This window comes from Gopherus evgoodei, chromosome 10, assembly GCF_007399415.2.
Source record: "Gopherus evgoodei ecotype Sinaloan lineage chromosome 10, rGopEvg1_v1.p, whole genome shotgun sequence".
NCBI lineage: Eukaryota > Metazoa > Chordata > Testudines > Testudinidae > Gopherus > Gopherus evgoodei.
Window position 1 is genome coordinate 17,228,928 of NC_044331.1, and position 17,959 is coordinate 17,246,886.

Sequence of the window (17,959 nt, forward strand, 5' to 3'; positions counted from 1 at the left end):
CTATCAGAAGTACTGGAAGGCATTATGGCCCTGAGTTCTCTTAAGAGAGCACAGTATACAGTGCTCTGCACAGCTTAGACTGGTGGAGGAAGAGGGAGCTCTTTGGGATGTCTTGTGCACTAAGCAGCAAAGAGTCCTGTGGAACCTTATAGACTAACAGATGTATTGGAGCATGAGCTTTCATAGGTGAATACTCACTTCGTCGGATGCATGCATTTACAGATCCAGACTAACGCAGCTACCCCTCTGATACTCGTGTACTAAGGAGTGCTAGCAGGGAGTCATCTGTGATTGTAGCCAGCCCCTGCATCAGGGTGTTCAAGGTGGCAGGGGAAAGGAGAGATTTCATGTGGCTCCTTTGCGGGCAAGACACCAAGAACAAGCTCAATTATGCTGTATTGTTCTTCGCTCTGTAATACTGTGTGTGTGTTTTTTTTTTAAAAGGGATGGTCGTCTAAGCCCAGGGGATGAATTGTTAACACTAAATGGACAATCACTTAAAGAGCTCACCAGCAAAGAGGCTGAATCTCTCATTCAGTCAGCGACAGGCCTAGTGAATTTGGTGATTGCTAGCAAGGTAAGTGTGAGGGCTGTGCGCCACCCCCATCTCCATGGCAGTTCAACAGCATTTACCTGAAAGACAAGAGGAATCCGTGCACTGAACATCTGGAACATTTGTTTTTCTCTTCTTGACAAACCCCAAAACCTCATGTGGTCTAAGTCTGCTAACCTTCAGTGTAACTCTTCCAGAACAAACAGAGACTATGGGGAGCCATCAGCCCTTGGAAATTCTAGCTGGGAGTATACAATCACTCCTTTCATAAGCACATATCCCACCACTGTGTGTTTTCTATGCACAAACTGACCAAAGCTGGAGTGAATGAAGGGAAGATCCATGAACCCAGGACCTGGGCTGGGAAAGGGCCAAGGACCCATCAAGTTTGGATCCAAGGCTCTATAGCTGTGGGACCCACTGCTACAGAGTGCTAGGGTTTGCCGTGGGGATTGGAGAGCACGAGATAGCACTCATAGGACAGTGAGGAAGAAGTATTACAAACAAGCCCTTTTTCAGTGGAAGCCCTTTGATTTTTTTGTGGGTGGGCCATTTGGATCCAGATTTCAGGGTTTTAATCTACTCTAAAGCACACATCTGAGTGGTGCTGGTTGTATTTCCCTAATTTAGTCCTTGCTGCTCACCCAGTAAACTGCCATATAGTGTAAAGGCATTAAAAAAATAATAATGAAGCCAGAGCTTTATTACATTTTACATAAGTGCATTCATTTAAATTAAAACCCTACTTCCATAATTTGTAGGAGAGACTCAGAATAAATGATTGGACAGGACATTCACTTTTTGATAAAAGCAAATGGCATGTTGGCAAAAGTTACATGAAGACAGCGGGTACTGGACACAGTCTAGTGCACATTAAGGTAGTAGTGTTTGAAATGGGACTACATTAATGCAGACTGGGGAGCTTTTAGTGTGCGCCAGCACCATGCACCTGGGCCAATTAGTGTGCAACACACCAGGGCACATTAGAACAGTGGTTCTCAAACTAGGGCCGCCACTTGTTCAAGGAAAGCCCCTGGTGAGCCGGGCCAGTTTGTTTACCTGCCACGTCTGCAGGTCCAGCCGATCGCAGCTCCCACTAGCTGCGGTTCACTGTTCCAGGCCAATGGGGGCTGCAGGAAGGGTGGCCAACATGTCCCTCGGCCCACGCCGCTTTCTGCATCCCCCATCGGCCTCAGACGGCAAACCCCAGCCAGCAGGAGCTGTGATCAGCCGAACCAGCCCGACCCGCCAGGGGCTTTCCCTGAACAAGCGGCGGCCCTAGTTTGCGAACCACTGCACTAGAATTTATACCCAGCTAGTACAGACTGAAGCACTGTGTAGACAAGTCCTAAGGCACCATTCCTGCAGTGAGTTCCATGGGGTATTTCCCTGCCTTGCATCTACGGAGCCCCTTTGAAGTCAATGGTGTTTGCACAGGTGTTCATTGCAGGATTGGGACCTAAATGTTAATGGGGAAAAAAAAGTTCAGTTATCTAAAGCCCGGGAAACTCACATAGCCAGTACAGGATTAGTTAGAGAAATGAGAACTAAAGCCTGCAGTCCTGCCCAGAGTGTGCCTCTTTTTAGCATCTTCATACTGTACATTGTCCCTCACCCTGAGGGCTGTTTGACTTTAACCAGGAGTTTATTTATTTTTCCTTTCAAAATCAAAGAAGACTTCTGATTTATAAAGGCAGACTATATTTAACATTTATATTGCGGTAGCACCCAACAGCCTCAGCCAGGGTAGGCCCCACCCCGCACTTTAAAACATACATTACGTTGGCCGAAAAACAAAACTAAAAGTGAATAGAAAACATTTTTGAAATGAGATTCTGGAACTGGCTGCTTAGCTAAAAGCTATATAATCAGTTTCGCAACGCACCCTTCAGACTCTTCTTTGGGCTTTTTATTCTAAAGAATTCACTAGGGGAAGCAAGCCGGAAAGAAGATGTATTTTTTTATGATTTGGCAATGGCGCCACCTGCTGCTGAAGAGGAAAGTTATCATTCATTGGCTCACTGTGATAGGATACGTTCAAACAGCTCTATTAAAACTAGACTTCAGGTAGTAAGTTACATCTTTTTGTTGGCTCTCAACATCTTATGACATATAGGCCCTGCTCCTATACCATTTGTGGCCTCCTCAACCCCTGCAAGATTCCCTTGAGTAAAATTAGCTTGACGTTTTATGCAAAGTGATAGTTTGTCACATACATGTGATTTTATCATCGCTATTTTCCCAACCATTTAACTGCGAGAGAGAGAGAGGGGTTTTTTCCATGCAATTAATACTTTTTTATAGTATGATTACACTGCCAACAGTTATCATTCTTTTAGAATTGATAGGGCTCAATATATCCTATTAATTGCAATAAATTGCCTAGATCCATAGATGGATGGAACTCATTATTTTTAAAGTATGCTTAGAGTGGGGTTCCTAGTTTGATGGGAAAAGTAAATGATTACACCCAACTCTCTAACCCAAAAGTCATTTTGGGTGCCTATCTTGGAACTCCTTGAAAGGGCCTGATTCTCAGAAAGTGCTAATCATCTATCCTCCAAAAATCAGGTCCCTTTAAAACCAAACCACTAGTCACATCTGATATTTAGACCAGCATATCTAGAGTTTACCAAGAAATGAAAATATCCTTGTAAATTTGTTGAGAGTGGAGGAAGAAGAGGGAGATGGACTCATTTTTTACCCAGCATCCTGAATGTAACTTCTAAACTGCATGTATTTCCATACTAGTTCTGAGGTAAGTTACAATTACTTCTGATGTTTTGAAAGAAACATTATCAAACAAATCATTTGGAACCACCATCTCTCATCATTCCATTTATGCCAGATAAACTGCTTTTCTCCCCAAGTTCTGGGATAGAAGTTAAAATCCAGGCTGAGGTTTGTGCAAACTAAATTGTGATAATTTTTTTAAAAAATGGAGATTAACTTCCATGTTTTTTGTTGTTGCACTTAGTGAAGGGATTAGCACTCTCAGTAAAAACATAGCTGGTTAAATTTGTATTTAAAATATTCTGGGTCTCTTTTCAGGAATCCTCAACAGGTGTCTACAATGAAAGGCCTGTTAAATTGGAAATACAAACTAATTGTTTTCTGCACACTAAAGCCAGCTGCCAAAGGACTCGCAGCAATTCAGCCAGTAAGTTTCTAAGAGGAAATATACTCTCTTGGGAAATTTAAACATATGAAACTTTCTCAGGTTACGATATCATGATGTTGAAAGAAAGAGCTTTTTTTTTTTTTTTTTTTTTTTTTGCCAGGCTTTACTCTGGAGGGTTTTAGCTAAAGTTTCTTCTGTAAGACTTGTGGTGCATGAAAAGCTAGTATTAAAGAATGGATTCAGATATCCATGCATACTTATCAGTCATGATCCCGGTACACAAAAATTATGTATATATATACACTTGCACACCATTTTGTATATTTTAAAGGTACCCTGAACTGATTCAGACTATTTTTTGGGGGGGAAAGCTTTGGTTGATTTTTACTAAAATTAACATTAACAAAAGTAGTTTTGTAATTAAAAAAAATCATTTTAGATTTAAAGATTCCTCTTAAGTGTTATAATTCCCAATGGCAACGTATACCAATACTTGAGAAATGGGTAGTGCAACTGACTATAAACAAGTCTTTAATAAGGGTAAAATTTACAAGTGTGCCTCCCTGATCTGTAGTCACAAATATGGGCACACCTATTTCATTGTGTAGCTATTTACGCATACACATACACAGTGTGTGTCTGACGTTTTGATGTATGCTGTTAAACAACAAATGAAATCCTGGCTCCACTGAAGACAGTGCCAAAACTCTCATAAACTTCTGTAGGACCGGGATTTCACCCATTGTATTTGTGTGCAAAGATGCATATGAGCTTGATTTGTAGGTTCAATTTTGAAGGTCCCTTCGAGAGATTGAGTGAAAATGCAAAAAGGAAACAAGCAGCATAAATGCTGAGAAATAAATTAGATATTAAAAATTATTTATATTTCCATACTCTTGAGTGTTGTTAGTAATAGGGGCAGTGACATTTTTAAATGTATCAGTTTTATGTTGGGAATGTCACTTTAACTCAATGTTAACTCCTGTGCTGTAGTTTTAGTGTTAGGCTATGTTAAATGTTTGCATCAAATGAGACATCTGGACATAGAGTTTATGAACTACGTTATGATGTTCTCTCCCTTTCTTTGTCTGTACACAGACAGACATCATACACGGTTACTTCTTTGACACTGTAGTCTGAGTTCATCATTTTCCATAAAGTTTTAAAACTGAGCCCTTGCTTCCAAAAATGAAAGATTTTCTGCATTTTAATGTCTTTTAGGAGAAGCGAGAGGTCTATTGTACTGCAATAACTGCATACAAGTTCTGATTGTAATTCCTGGAAACAAAAATAATAGTGTTCTAGGGTACTCAGATGGGCTGAGTACAGTATCTATTCTCTAATCAAATGCACAGACTAGTGATACATGTTCCGCATGTGCTTCATTAGTAAAATATTTTGTCATATAGAGATGATTATTCACAATGCTGTTGTCTGTTTTCCATTGAGTGTAATCAGCATGGCCTTTCGAGTGAAATAGTTAAAACTAACAATTGAGCTGAGTCTCGAGGAGACGGTTCACTTTTGTCCAGAGACCGTGGCAATGGGCACACTGGAAATGCAAAGATAGATATAAACAGCCAGAAAAGAAATTTTATGAGGAGATGCAATAGCTGAAATAGCTTGTAATAAAATGAAATCCTTATGAGATGTGCCTCTACACAGCATAGGTGAAAGCATAGAAACAATATAGCAAGGGTAGCAGTAGTGAAACAGGACATAGCCAGAAAACCCAATCCTATACTCTGTATGTCAGCGTGTTAAAGTTTTAAACAGGTGAATTACCTGCCCAGTCCCCCACCACTGCATATTCCTTCTAGTAGACAAGGCATAGACCAGAGGGTGGTCCCTGATGCAGCAGTTTATTATAGCCAGAAAGCATGGATCAGGTTCCGACCTCCTATGATTGTTTGGCATAGGTGACATGAACAGAAGTATACTCCAGTGATTCAAACTGTGAAAGTCTGTAACAGCTAGAAATGCCATCCTTGTCCGGGTACAAGCTGCCTGATCTTCCTCCTCACGGCTTATGCCAGCAGAACTCCTTTGTGGACACATAGTCTAGCATTAGGTGATTGAGCCTGATTACCCACTTCTAAGACAGCTGGGATTGCTGTGTCCTAGAGGGTCTCACCCCTGCGGAAGTGTTGGTAGTGTCTGCACCACTGTCCTTCTCAGCTGTTTCTCCCAAAGATGGAGCTTGAATTTGGAGTCAGGGTTTCATAGGATCCTACACTGGCAGAGGCTGCCCTGGGGATATGTTGAGTCAGCACATCCCCTCCTTTCTCTCCTTCCCACCACAACTTGGTCAGCACCACTGTGGCAGCACAGGCTGGGTGCAAGTCCCTCAGTGGAGCAGAGTGGTGTAGACATGGTGCATCAGTGGGCAGATTTTCCACAACCAGCAGCCTTGCGCTCAGGGTTTTGCTGTGGAAAAAAGTACACATCCAGCCAACTGTCTTTTGAAAACCTGTAACAACTAAAAAAAAATCTACCGAAGAGTGAAGTCTGTTAGGTTGTGGAATAATCTTTCAATGAAAGTGGGGAAATATGCGTAATAGTCTCACCCTGCATTGGCAGGAGGAGGAATTGGCTGAGCTAACAGGTCTTTTCATCTGTATTCTCCTTTGATTCTGTGATAACTGTCTCTATGTCTTCTTTACTTTGGGGTAATGTGATTTTGCTCTCAGTGCATCATGTGATGCAATTAAGATGCTCCCTTGTAACGAGCCCCTGATATGGAGAGAGAGAGGGCTATGGATGCAGAAGCTTGTGCATAAAAGTGAATGGAATGTGTGTGCAGCAGGCAGTCTTTGAACAAGGCCCTGTGTGTCTGCCATGCACAACTCTCTCTATAGCTGTGTGTGCCCAGCAGCTGATCATGTGAAGTCACTGGGTGCAACTGAAGCTTGTGAGGTGTGGTTCCTAATGGTTGCTCAGGGAATCCCATCGCTGCCTGGGACAGTTACATTTACAACTTGAAAAATCTTTCTAAACAGAATTTATTGAGCGCCTGGTCAAGTGTTTGATGCAGAAGTATTTGAAGCTAATGCTCATGAAAAATATGGTGTCATGCCTTCTGTCTCCTGCAGGTGTAAATCCTTACTGGATGGGGGAAATTGACTACCCAACGACAAAGAAATCAGCAGCATATAGAGACAGACAGCCCCATTCTCTTTACAGTAACCGGAAGTCACTCTCTCAGCAGCTAGACTGTTTGGTAGGAAGAGGTCCGGTAAGTGCAACAGGAAATCACACACCACTAGAAAGTTACATTCATCAGGCTCACCAAACAAGAACACTCCAGCTAAGTTGCACTTTTCTTGCCAAAGCTTTCCCACCTTAGGGGGCCTGCCACTGGAGACTGCGCTAGGGATACAACGAATCAGTGCATCTCTCAGTCACTCCAGCCGTGCTCCCTGCCAGCAGGCCATCCTAAGTGAAAGGGTTTGTGCTGCCTCAATCTCCCCATGGTGAATTTTCTGCCTACTCCCCCCACCCCCACACACACTTGTGCAAAGCCACACTGAACTGACAGTGTGAGGTGCAGGTCCAGAAAAGGAGGAAAGGTTCTATGACAGCACAGCCCTTCCGTTGTCCTTTCTCCAGCAGCTGCCGCCCCGATCACCCCGATGCATGTTTTCCAGCTACAATGGATCCACAGGAGAATGGATGCTGTTGCCCCTTTCCTTGTTCACCCCCATAGCCCTCTGGTCTATTTGGAGTTAGCAGAGAGCACTGCCACGGTGACAGCAGAAGAGGCCCTGAATGGCTGATCCACTCTGCTGGCTACAGATAGAAATTGCAATGCTTCTGCACCTTGAAGAGCCTTACGCAGGCCCTTCCTCAGGGGCATGGATTTCAACAAACTCTGTATAAACTTGCACGTATCTCAGGTCCCCAGGGTTTTGACAGAGATGTACCTTTCACTGAGTATATTTTTGGCACTGCACAGCTATCTCCCAGGTATTCACATTCTTAACTCTCTCTATGGCAGTGCACAAATAAGCTTCTTCTCACGTACTAATCAAGCCTCATTTCCTGACATACACAGAAGCTGAACACTTGACAGGTGTTCCATACATTAGAGCCTCATGCAGCTGTTAGTTTCACATCTCTGCACAAACAAATTTGTAGAAAATCAGAACTCTCAGCTTCCCTGCACATGCTTCTGGACCTGCTGAACTTCACGCATACTTAGCATTAGATAATAACTTGATTCAGTGCTTAAATGAGATTCGTGCTAATGTTCATCTAGGGAGTCTTCATTATGCATGTAACCTTTCTGCCAGCTGGAGTCGGCAGCAATGAGGTTCAATATCTAGGGGTTTCTCTGAACAATACAAAACAGAAGTGGCTTGAGTCCCCATGCAGTAATCTGGGAAAACTAACCACCACCCCTGGGCACTTATAAGAGGCAATATCTCCCCAGTTGCAAGCATTGAGTCTGTGTATAAGAAAAGAAAAACTTGTAATAAAAAGGAAAGTGAACCATGCATTCATTTGAGAAAACACCACAACCACCACTCAAAAGCATGTAGCCATAAACACCCACCCCTGGTACTTTGGGCGGTGTCCTTTGCCTCAGTTTCTCACTGTGCGGTGTGAAACTCCGACGAATGAACATCCCTTCAACATGCCCATCCCCTTTCTCTCCACTGCTCCTCACTCACAGTTGGTTGTCCTTAGTCAGCAAAGACCTGGAGTTCAGAAGTGCATTCACATGGGTCCATCTATCACTCTTGGTGGCGGGTGGGCAGAGCATCAAGCCATGCCCTAGTTGCTGCTATCTCTGCCACTGCTCGCTGCTTGCTGCCATTGTTATCTCTGCCATTGCTGGCCACTTGCTGCCACCCCTCATCTCTGCCACTTACCACTGTCACTGCTGCTTGCTGTGTTCTGGGGTTCCCCAGCTTAGTCCAGCTCTTAGTGATTTCACTGGGTAGCAGCAGGGCCGTCCTTAGGCATAGGCAACATAGGCAGCTGCGTAGGGCACCTGAAAATTTGGGGCACCACTGGGTCTTAGTGTCCACCCTCTTGTTTTCCTATCCCTGTTTTGACCCTTCCTGCAGGCTCCCACAGATGGCTGCTCTAGCCTGGTGAGTCTTCCTTGGGAGGGAATCTAGTAGTTAAAAGTGAAAAAACCTCCAGCCTGCCAGACCTATTAGCACAACATTGAAACTGTTAAAGAGACATTCAAGAGGTAATAAAGCCATTTAACAGGCATTTGCCAACCCTAAGGTATATACTGACAGGTTTCAGAGTGCTAGTCCTGTTATTCTGTATCAGCAAAAACAAGGACGAGTCCTTGTGTCACCTCAAAGACTAACAAATTATTTGGGCATAAGCTTTTGTGGACTAGAACCCATTTCATCAGATGTCCACGAAAGCTTATGCCCAAATAAATTTTTATACTGTCAAGTTTCTGACTTTACTGACAAAAACAGTTGTGCATTAATGTAATATTTACACAGAACATGTCAGTCTACAGGACCTTAGTTTAAAATTTGCTTTAAAAATATTTCATTAGTGAGCTGGTGAAGATTATAAAATCACATTTCTAAAAAATGCTTGCATAGAGTTTTAGATGCACAATCATCTTTAGCCTTAAATGTGTGGAGCTTCACACATAATTTTTTAAATAAATCCTTCAAAAGACCTCCCTTATCTAAAATACACATTTTAATTACTATAGTTAAAAAAAAAAGTGCTTCCAAGTCTTCCTGTCCTTTCTGTCCATCCCTTCACCACCTCTCCCTCCACTCCCCACTGAAGAGAGCCCTTAAAGGGACAACAGTCCTTCCCTTCCAGATAGCTGGACAAAGAGTTCCCTTTCTTTACTTCTGACTATCCGACAAACTAGTTTTAAAAGAACCCTCCAGCAAAATCAGTACCTTAGTAAGACAAAATCCTTGTTATACCTAAAATCTTTGGAAACTTTTTTTTAAAGTTGGTGAAATTTCATAACCATGTCTCTTGTTATGGAGATCACACAAAGTAAATTACTGTTCCCTTTTTCTAAAAGCAATGAACATTGTTATGAACACACTAAATCTCTCTGATTAATTTAAAAGAATGTCTTTGTTTCAGTGAGTTAAATATGTAGTAATCTGGACTGCTGGCTTAAGATTTGAGTACATTTAAAATATAAATTCAACTCAGAAATACTGATGAAGAAAATGTAAAACAGAGAAGAGCTGCATCATGTATTCCATTATATGTAATGTTGTATTCAGCAGGACAGCTGACTCACCCTTACTATGAAGTTTTTGCAAATAAATCTCTGACAAACTTCAGGGCATATCAAAAAACCTGTGACTGACATTTTTTATTCCCAAATTTTAGTGCTTTTAATTAGGTACTTTCTTCATGTCCATTCTGCATGAGGGAATGTGCATGGAAGTCTCTGCGGGGATCTCCGCCACCATAAGGCAGGCTGGGCATCTCATTATCCTTTGCTGTCAAGTCCCTCCTCCCCCTCCCCCACCAGGCTGTGAGCTTGGGCTGCCATCCGGCATAGGGGCACCAGTTTAATAATACTGCCTAGGGCCCCATAAATCCTAAGGACGGCCCTGGGTAGCAGGGAACCTCGGTGCTGCTCCCTCTCCATGTCTTTCACTGCAACACTGTCCCCACAGCACGTCCAAAGCTTAGCTCCTAGACCTGCTCATCAGTGGTTCCAGCTCTAGTAATCACTGAACAGAAACAAGGCCTCTCAATTGAGTCTAATCAGCTCTGTCTTTAAACACTGGAGAGGGGAGGGTCAAACAGTAGCTAGGACTCTTTAGGCAGAGCGCACACCGTCGAGTAGGAACACTGGTCCCCATCCGCTCTCATCATTAGTGGGATTTGGCATCCTTGCCCCCTTCTTAGCAAGTTAGTACTGTATGCCTTGACTGAACCTAGGTTCTGCTGCCCTTTACTCATACAATAAGGATACTCCTGCATTCAAAGTGGGTTGTAACCAAAACCAGCCAAAACTGATCACTTTGACAAAGCAGCTCTGTCTGCTGAACACCTAGGCAGAATAGGTGTGTCTGTGCAAATATGGTCCGCCCCGACATCTCCCCAGTTCATCACTGGATGTCAGAGTAGAGCTCATTCAGACCCTGCTTACATGTATATCACTACAGATACAGACTCATATTAAAACTAGTCATGCCTCATGGGCTGGAAATTAAGAAATCTACCATCTATTAAACTGAAGGAAGCAGACTACTTGCAAATTGGTTATCAGCTTCTCATTGAATATATCCAAGCAAAACGGAACTACTTCCTTCACTGTTTGGAAGAATGTTGTACTACTGCTTAATCACAGGACATAGCTGTTTACATACTTGAAGCACTTATATTGGCGTTAACTAATAGTTGTACAACAGCTATAAGTAAGTTTATATTATTTTCACCATTTGATGGCAAAGGAAACAGGCAGAAAAATGGTGACAAAGATATAGAGCTAGTCAGTGGCAAAGTCAGGACTGCATAGCGAGGTCCTGGTCTGTGACTAGACTGAACCTTGAGGTGCTACAGTAATAGCAATAAATAATAAGAATAGAAATCCGGAGATGATCTGGATTCACAGTGCTGTACTCAGGCCTTTACATAACAGTGCTTGTCGTGACCCAAATGTCCAAACATAGAATCATAGACTTTGTGGTCAGAAGGGACCATTATGATCGTCTAGTCTGACCTCATGCACAACGCAGGCCACAGAATCTCATCCACCCACTCCTGTATCAAACCCCTAACTTATGTCTGAGCTATTGAACTCCTCAAATTGTGCTTTAAAGACTTCAAACACGTAATTCTGGCATGGGAATATCACATGCCAACACAAATAATATGACTCAAATAATAGATACTATTACAGAGTATTTCTAGGGTCTAGATTCTAAATCTGGTTGGATCACTGTAGCTAGACAAGCATAGAAATGATTTAAGCAAGTTCAAAATCAAACCCATAGTCTATAAGGACCTCAGGGTTTTAGCGGAATATCCTATGCATCTGAAAAAAAGGCTAAAGTACCAGGCAATTCTGTAGACCATTGGTTCCTGGATAAATGAGCTATCTGACTCCTGCAAACAAATATTTTAAAACCCAGCACTTTCTGCTTGTGGGATATCTGTTGTTCCATTAAGACTATACTCTCTCAGAGCAATTGCACACATTCATCTGGTACGTACAACAAATGCCTGGCACTGCATTAAAACTATTTTTCTTTTTGCAGGCGGTTTCAAGACCTTCTAGATCGCTGAGCACTGCTCAGTTAACGCACATGTCTTGTGGCTCACAGGCTTCCGTAATATCAAACATTGTTTTGATGAAAGGCCAAGGGAAGGTGAGATGCTCATAAACAGAATACTAGTCATCTTCCCAGGTGTACATATCAAATGGGGAGCGAATGGTGCAGGGAGACTGGTAACGGGACAGCGAGCCTTTCACCTCTGGGTTGCCAGCTCCAATCTGAGCCTTGGCAGCCAGTGACTAAAAATCACCATCCTCTGCTGACTGTTTGGTGGTCTGTGTCGTGTGTTGCTGGTCACAGGTCAGTTCTTAATGGACATATATCACACAATCACCACCAACAGCTGATATTCACTGGCATCCTTTTTAGCAATGAGGGGCACTGACTGACTGGGGTGTGGCGACTGAATTAGCCTCTCCCTTCTAGAGATGCTCCCTCCAAGTCAGAGCTGAGAGACAGTGGTGGACTGGCAGGGTGGGGAAGAATGCACTGCCTGTGCTGTATCTGACCTCCAGGTAAATAAAGGACTGCAGCCTCCAGAACCTTTTGATTTGTCACCTTTCACAAACACCAAACATTCACACAGCAAGATTAAAGCTGAACTCTATCCTGTTAGGTGCTGACTGCTCTCAACTCCCAACTGATTTAATAGGAATTGAGGGAATTCAGCACCTTGCAGGATTGTCTCTTTAGTGTAATTTGTCTTCAGTTCGATTCAGATTTTGCAGTAATTCATAGCACACCTCCTGTACTCTATGCAAGGGCTCACTCTCCATGCACATGCATATCTGCGACTAATGGGAATTGCATGTGTGCACAGTAGCTAGAGCATATTCTCCATGGCAACATATTACCAGCTTTGTTTATATCATCTAGTTAAACTCTGCCCTGCAGCTTGCATCATCCTGATTTGTTAAGCCAGGAAACTCCACAAGATGCAGTTGGTGATAAAGCATAGTTACATAAGCAAGACCCTCGGTAAAATCATGTACACATGCACAAAAACAAAACTTAGATTTACAAAGACCATATCTAGCAAGACAGAGAGAAAGCAATTGCTATCACACTTCCAAATAAAAATGCCAAAGGGGTCTTCTTGCTCTCTGTCTGGCCACACATTTGTATTAGCATGTGTGATTATTTTTTGACTGACTTTCATTGTAGCTTGGGATGCATAAAATATGGAAACTAGAACTTAAACACAGGACTTTTAGGCCTGTAAATTCTCTAATAAAGATCTCTTTCTAATTAACGTCTAGTACAGATGTAGGGACAGCTATCAGAAAGTCCTTCTGTGGAGTTCAATAAAATAAATCATCATCATCATCTGTATTACGGTAGCACCTAAGGGCCCTAGTCATGTATCAGGGCCCCACTGTATGTAGTACTTTGCACTTCTATAGCACTTTTCATCCAAGGATTTCCAGTGGTTTACAGATATTAATTAAGTACAGTCTCTACTTGGGGAATTCTGTGCCAAAATATTAAAAATTCTGCGCACTATATTTTAAAATTCTGCATATTTTTTGTCTACATAACACAATATAATCACACCAATTTCAAAATACCTGTTAGCAAGTATGTCTATAACAACAGAGACAACAAAAAAGATTCAGGAATTTTTTTTTGACAAATAGTTTCCTTACTAGGCATATTAATACAGAACATTGAGTAATAATTCATTTACATTACAATACAGAAACATATTTCCCTCCATCCTCAGAAGCAGTGCATAGGGCTTGGGGGAGTCAGGGGCAATGGAGGAGTTGAAGGAGAGGGAAGTAATTGCTGGGAAGAAGCCTGGAGTGAACCTGGAGGGTTGTTGGATGCGAGTGGGAGACGTAGGGATCAGGGTGGTTTTTTTGGAGGTGGAGGGAGAGAGAGGGAGGAGGTTGTTAGGGAGTTGGGGACCTTCCCCCATGCAGATCCTGGCTGACCTCTAGCCTCTCCCATTGAGTCAGGCACATCTGAACCTGTCCCCATGTGTCCCTGCACCCCAACTCAGCCACCCCTTCTCTGCATCTCAGTGTGGCTCTCCATCCTCCTCTCCCTGTCTGCACATGTCCCTGCACCTCCATTTAGCCACCCTCTGCTCCTATGCAACCCCTGCCCCTCACTACCCCATCTCCATGCGTCCCTGCACCCCCTCCCCATCCCCATGCACACCTCCCCATCTTCATGTGTCCCTACACCCTCACCCAACCACCCCCAGGCACATCCCACTTCCATTGGCCCTACACCCACACTCAGCCACTCCCATCCTCTTGGGGCCCTGCAGCCCCATTCCCATTCAGCTCCTTCACAGTCTGTCCCCCACAACTAGCCCTTCAGAATCCCAGCAGCCCCATCTGCCCTGCTCTGTCTGTCCCCACCATATCCTGTGCCTCCTCACCTGGCAGGACTCTGTGAGGAAGGCAGCCTCTTGTCCTCCCTATTGGCAGCCTTCCTATGGCTGGTGAACCGACATCCCTCTGTTCTGGTGCCACAGCAACCCCTGGCAGAATGTATTTTCTGTGGAGAAAAAAATTCTGTGGGGGACATGAATTTTGCAGGTGAGCAGTGTTGTAGAGTTCCCCCAGAAGTAAGTCTCAGAACATCCCTCTGAGGTGAATATCAGTTCCATTTTATGGGTGGGAAAATTGAGGCAAAAGAAGTTAAATGATTTGCCCAAGGCCACACATTATGTTAGTGGCAGAGTCAGGAGTATGGCACTTAATCATATGCTCTAATCATTAAACGTTACTAGTGCAGCACATATATAGTCTCAAATTAATTGTTTGTGACTTTTATAAAGAACTTCTTAGAAGGTATTTAACTGAAATTTTAAGTTGGAGATCACTATATCCACCTTTGTTTTAAATCTTGTAATGAATATATTAATGTTCACCATGTAATTTTGCTTATTGTTATTGCCCATGTAGCATTTTAGTACAGATGGGAAAACAATGTAGCCATTATGAGAAATAAACATCGTCTCTCTCTCTCATAATTTAGGGGTTGGGCTTCAGTATTGTTGGAGGGAAGGACAGCATTTACGGGCCCATTGGTATCTATGTAAAGACCATCTTTCCAGGTGGAGCTGCTGCTGCTGATGGAAGGTTACAAGAAGGTAGGAAGTTCCTATGAAAAATATTTAGCATGATTGTTTGGGGTGTTACAAAATTTCTAGCACACAAGCAATACAGACATTTAAAATGTAGAATAAAAGAGGATCGGATTGCTTGTGGGATTGGTGACATAAAGGTCAAAGCCAGCTCAGGTTGGCTGTGAATGAAAGTTGTTTTCCCCTGAAGCTTGTTTGGTGGCTGCTGTGAAATGAGATGGCAGTTTAATTTCATTGGCTGCATGACAAATATCCACATTCTAAGTGGCATGGCTCCTCTGTTTATAATCTCAGAAGAGAGGCTAGTGACTCAGCTACATTTTTAGCCACTGTAAATAGAGGTAGGCAGAAAACTGGAGTGGGGAAATCAAATATTTTTGCTATTTCCCCCAACCCCCATTTTTCAGTGAAATTTCAAAGTTTTTAGTCATTCACCTGCAGTATTGCCAACCTCAAGAGATCAAAAATCATCAGCAAGACTCCCCAAAATCAGGAAGGTGGGTTTTTTTTTTAAATTAGATCATGTTGTTTAGTGCGTCTTTCAACTTTTTAACTCCCCTCTACTCCTCTTCCAGTGTAGATATGTGATCATTTCAAGCTGAAAAAGGCAAGCTTTAATGACCACAGAAATGCATGGCTCTCCTAGGCTGCTCAGATGGAGATACCACTTTCCCAATCCTCACCCCTAAGACAGAGGAACTGCCATTCATTTCCTCTTCCTGCCCTGACCCCAGAGAAACATGTCTGTGCTTGGCACTCAGCAACATCATTTCCTCAACTCCCCCTCCCCTAGGACTGTACGTGAAGGTAGGGCTGGTCTGCGTCCTCAGCTCCAAGGCTCTTGCTTAGAGCTCTGCCCACGTGCTGAAAATTATGAATTTCCCTACCTGCTCTGGCTCCATGCTACTCCATGAAGTGGCTGACACGTTCCTGCAGCCCCTGAGTGGGGGGGAAGGGGGCAGGGGTCTCCGCACACTGCCCACGCCCCGAGCGCTGACTTCACTGTTCCCATTGGACGCAGTTCCTGGCCAATGGGAGCTGCAGGGGTGGTGCCTGTAGGCAGGGGCGGCATGCAGAACCCCCTGGCTCCCCAGGGACATGCTGACCCTTCCAGGAGCAGCACATGGAGGAGGCAGAGCGCGGAGCCCCCTGACCCCGCTTATCTCAGGCGGCTCCCATCCCGGTCCGTGGTGCAGTGGGGCTAAGGCAGGATCAACTCCCACATCACCCATTGGTCACAGTTCCTCGCCAATGGGATTTGTGGAGTCAGCTCTTAGGGAGCATGCGGAGATTTCTGCCCATCCCAGGGGCTGCAAGGACATGCTGGTCGCTTCCAGGACTGGCATGGGGCCAGGGCAGGTATGGAGCCTGCCTTAGCCCCTCAGTGCCGCTGAGGTAAGCGCCACCCAAACCAGAGCCTGCACCCCTCACCCCTTCCCACACCCCAACCCCCTGCCCCAGCCCTGAGCCCCCTCCTGAACCCAAACTCCCTTCCAGAACCCGTGCCCTCTCCTGCACCCCAACCTCCTGACCCAGTCTGGAGCCCCCTCTTGCATCCAAACTCCCTCCAAAAGCCTGCACCCCTCACCTCCTCCCATACCCCAGTCCCCTGCCCTAGCCCGGACCCCGCACCCTAATCCTCTGCCTCAGCCCAGTGAAGGTGAGTGAGGGTGGGGGAGAGCGAGTGATGGAGGGAGGGGGGAATGGAGTGAGTGGGGTGGGGCCTTGGAGAAGGGATTGAGGCAAGGATTTTTAGGTTTGTGTGATTAGACAGTTGGTAACCTTATCTTTTCATGAAGCAGGGAAAAAAGCCCCAACCCAAAATATTCAGTCAGGATAAAATTGCGACAGTTGGCAATACTGAAAATGTAAAAATTCTAATAATTTCCTGTATGGGGGAGGAGTCTAACATTAACTTAATTGTCACACATTTGATTTAGAGCACATAATATTTATAGCAGCATTTTAATGTCACTAAAGGGCTCTGTCTGGTCCCACTGAAATCAGTGCTGTAGGTGGTATATCTTCATCTCCATGCATTGCGGCACTGTTTCCCACTGGGATGCCACTTGTGTAGGGAAAGCCCCTGGTGGGCTGGGCCGGTTTGTTTACCTGTTGCATCCACAGATCCAGCCGATCGTGGCTCCCACTGGCCGCAGTTCGCTGCTTCAGGCCAATGGGAGCTGCAGGAAGCGGTGCAGGCTGAGGGGTGTTCTGGCCGCCAGTTCCAGCAGCTCCCATTGGCCTGGAGCAGTGAACCGCAGCCAGTGGGAGCCGCGATCGGCCGGACCTGCAGACGCAGCAGGTAAACAAACCGGCCTGGCCCACCAGGGGCTTTCCTTACACAAGTGGCGTCCCAAGTTTGGGAAACACTGTGTTACTACATTCAAGGCATGCTCATTCTTGGTTATTTGTCTCTCACACAATTCGGTAATAGCAATTAGTAACACAGTTTAAATTATTCCTTTTTAAAACAGGTGATGAAATTTTGGAACTGAACGGAGAATCAATGTACGGATTAACGCATTATGAAGCTTTACAAAAATTCAAGGTTATGCACTCTCCTTACAGCACAATTTCTATCTTTATACAAGAAGATGCCTGTGAGCTCAGCCCACTCATTGTTTTTTCTTTCTAGCAGGCCAAAAAGGGTCTCCTCACTCTTACGGTCAGGACAAGCCTTAGCACTCCTTATTCTGCCTCTAGCTACCTATCGTCACACTTATGTCAGTCTCTGAGCTCCAGCACTCGGATAACCAAGGAAAACAGCTCTTTCAGTTCAGATGGTGCTGCCCTTTCATTACGCACCACAAAGCCCAATGACAGAGTCATAATGGAAGTTTCCTTAAACAAAGGTAGGTGCTAAAATAAACTGAACAAGGAATACATGGAACAAGACATTGATTCCCAAACTGATGGCTCATTTACTTTCTGCA

At 44.2% G+C, this 17,959-nt stretch overlaps 1 protein-coding gene across 2 annotated transcripts in view; it reads left to right on the forward strand.

Annotated features, from left to right (window-relative positions):
• The window catches only part of IL16 (interleukin 16), a 48,515-nt gene that overhangs the window by 11,807 nt on the left and 18,749 nt on the right, over positions 1–17,959 (forward strand). The window contains exons 3-10 of one of the 2 annotated variants that reach the window (XM_030578392.1): positions 445–577; positions 2,474–2,623; positions 3,605–3,713; positions 6,767–6,909; positions 11,903–12,013; positions 14,915–15,029; positions 17,501–17,574; positions 17,662–17,878. In XM_030578392.1, coding sequence (XP_030434252.1) covers positions 445–577; positions 2,474–2,623; positions 3,605–3,713; positions 6,767–6,909; positions 11,903–12,013; positions 14,915–15,029; positions 17,501–17,574; positions 17,662–17,878 — 1,052 coding nt within the window. The remainder of the gene's footprint in view (positions 1–444; positions 578–2,473; positions 2,624–3,604; positions 3,714–6,766; positions 6,910–11,902; positions 12,014–14,914; positions 15,030–17,500; positions 17,575–17,661; positions 17,879–17,959) is intronic. The other variant, XM_030578393.1, reaches the window with a different exon arrangement.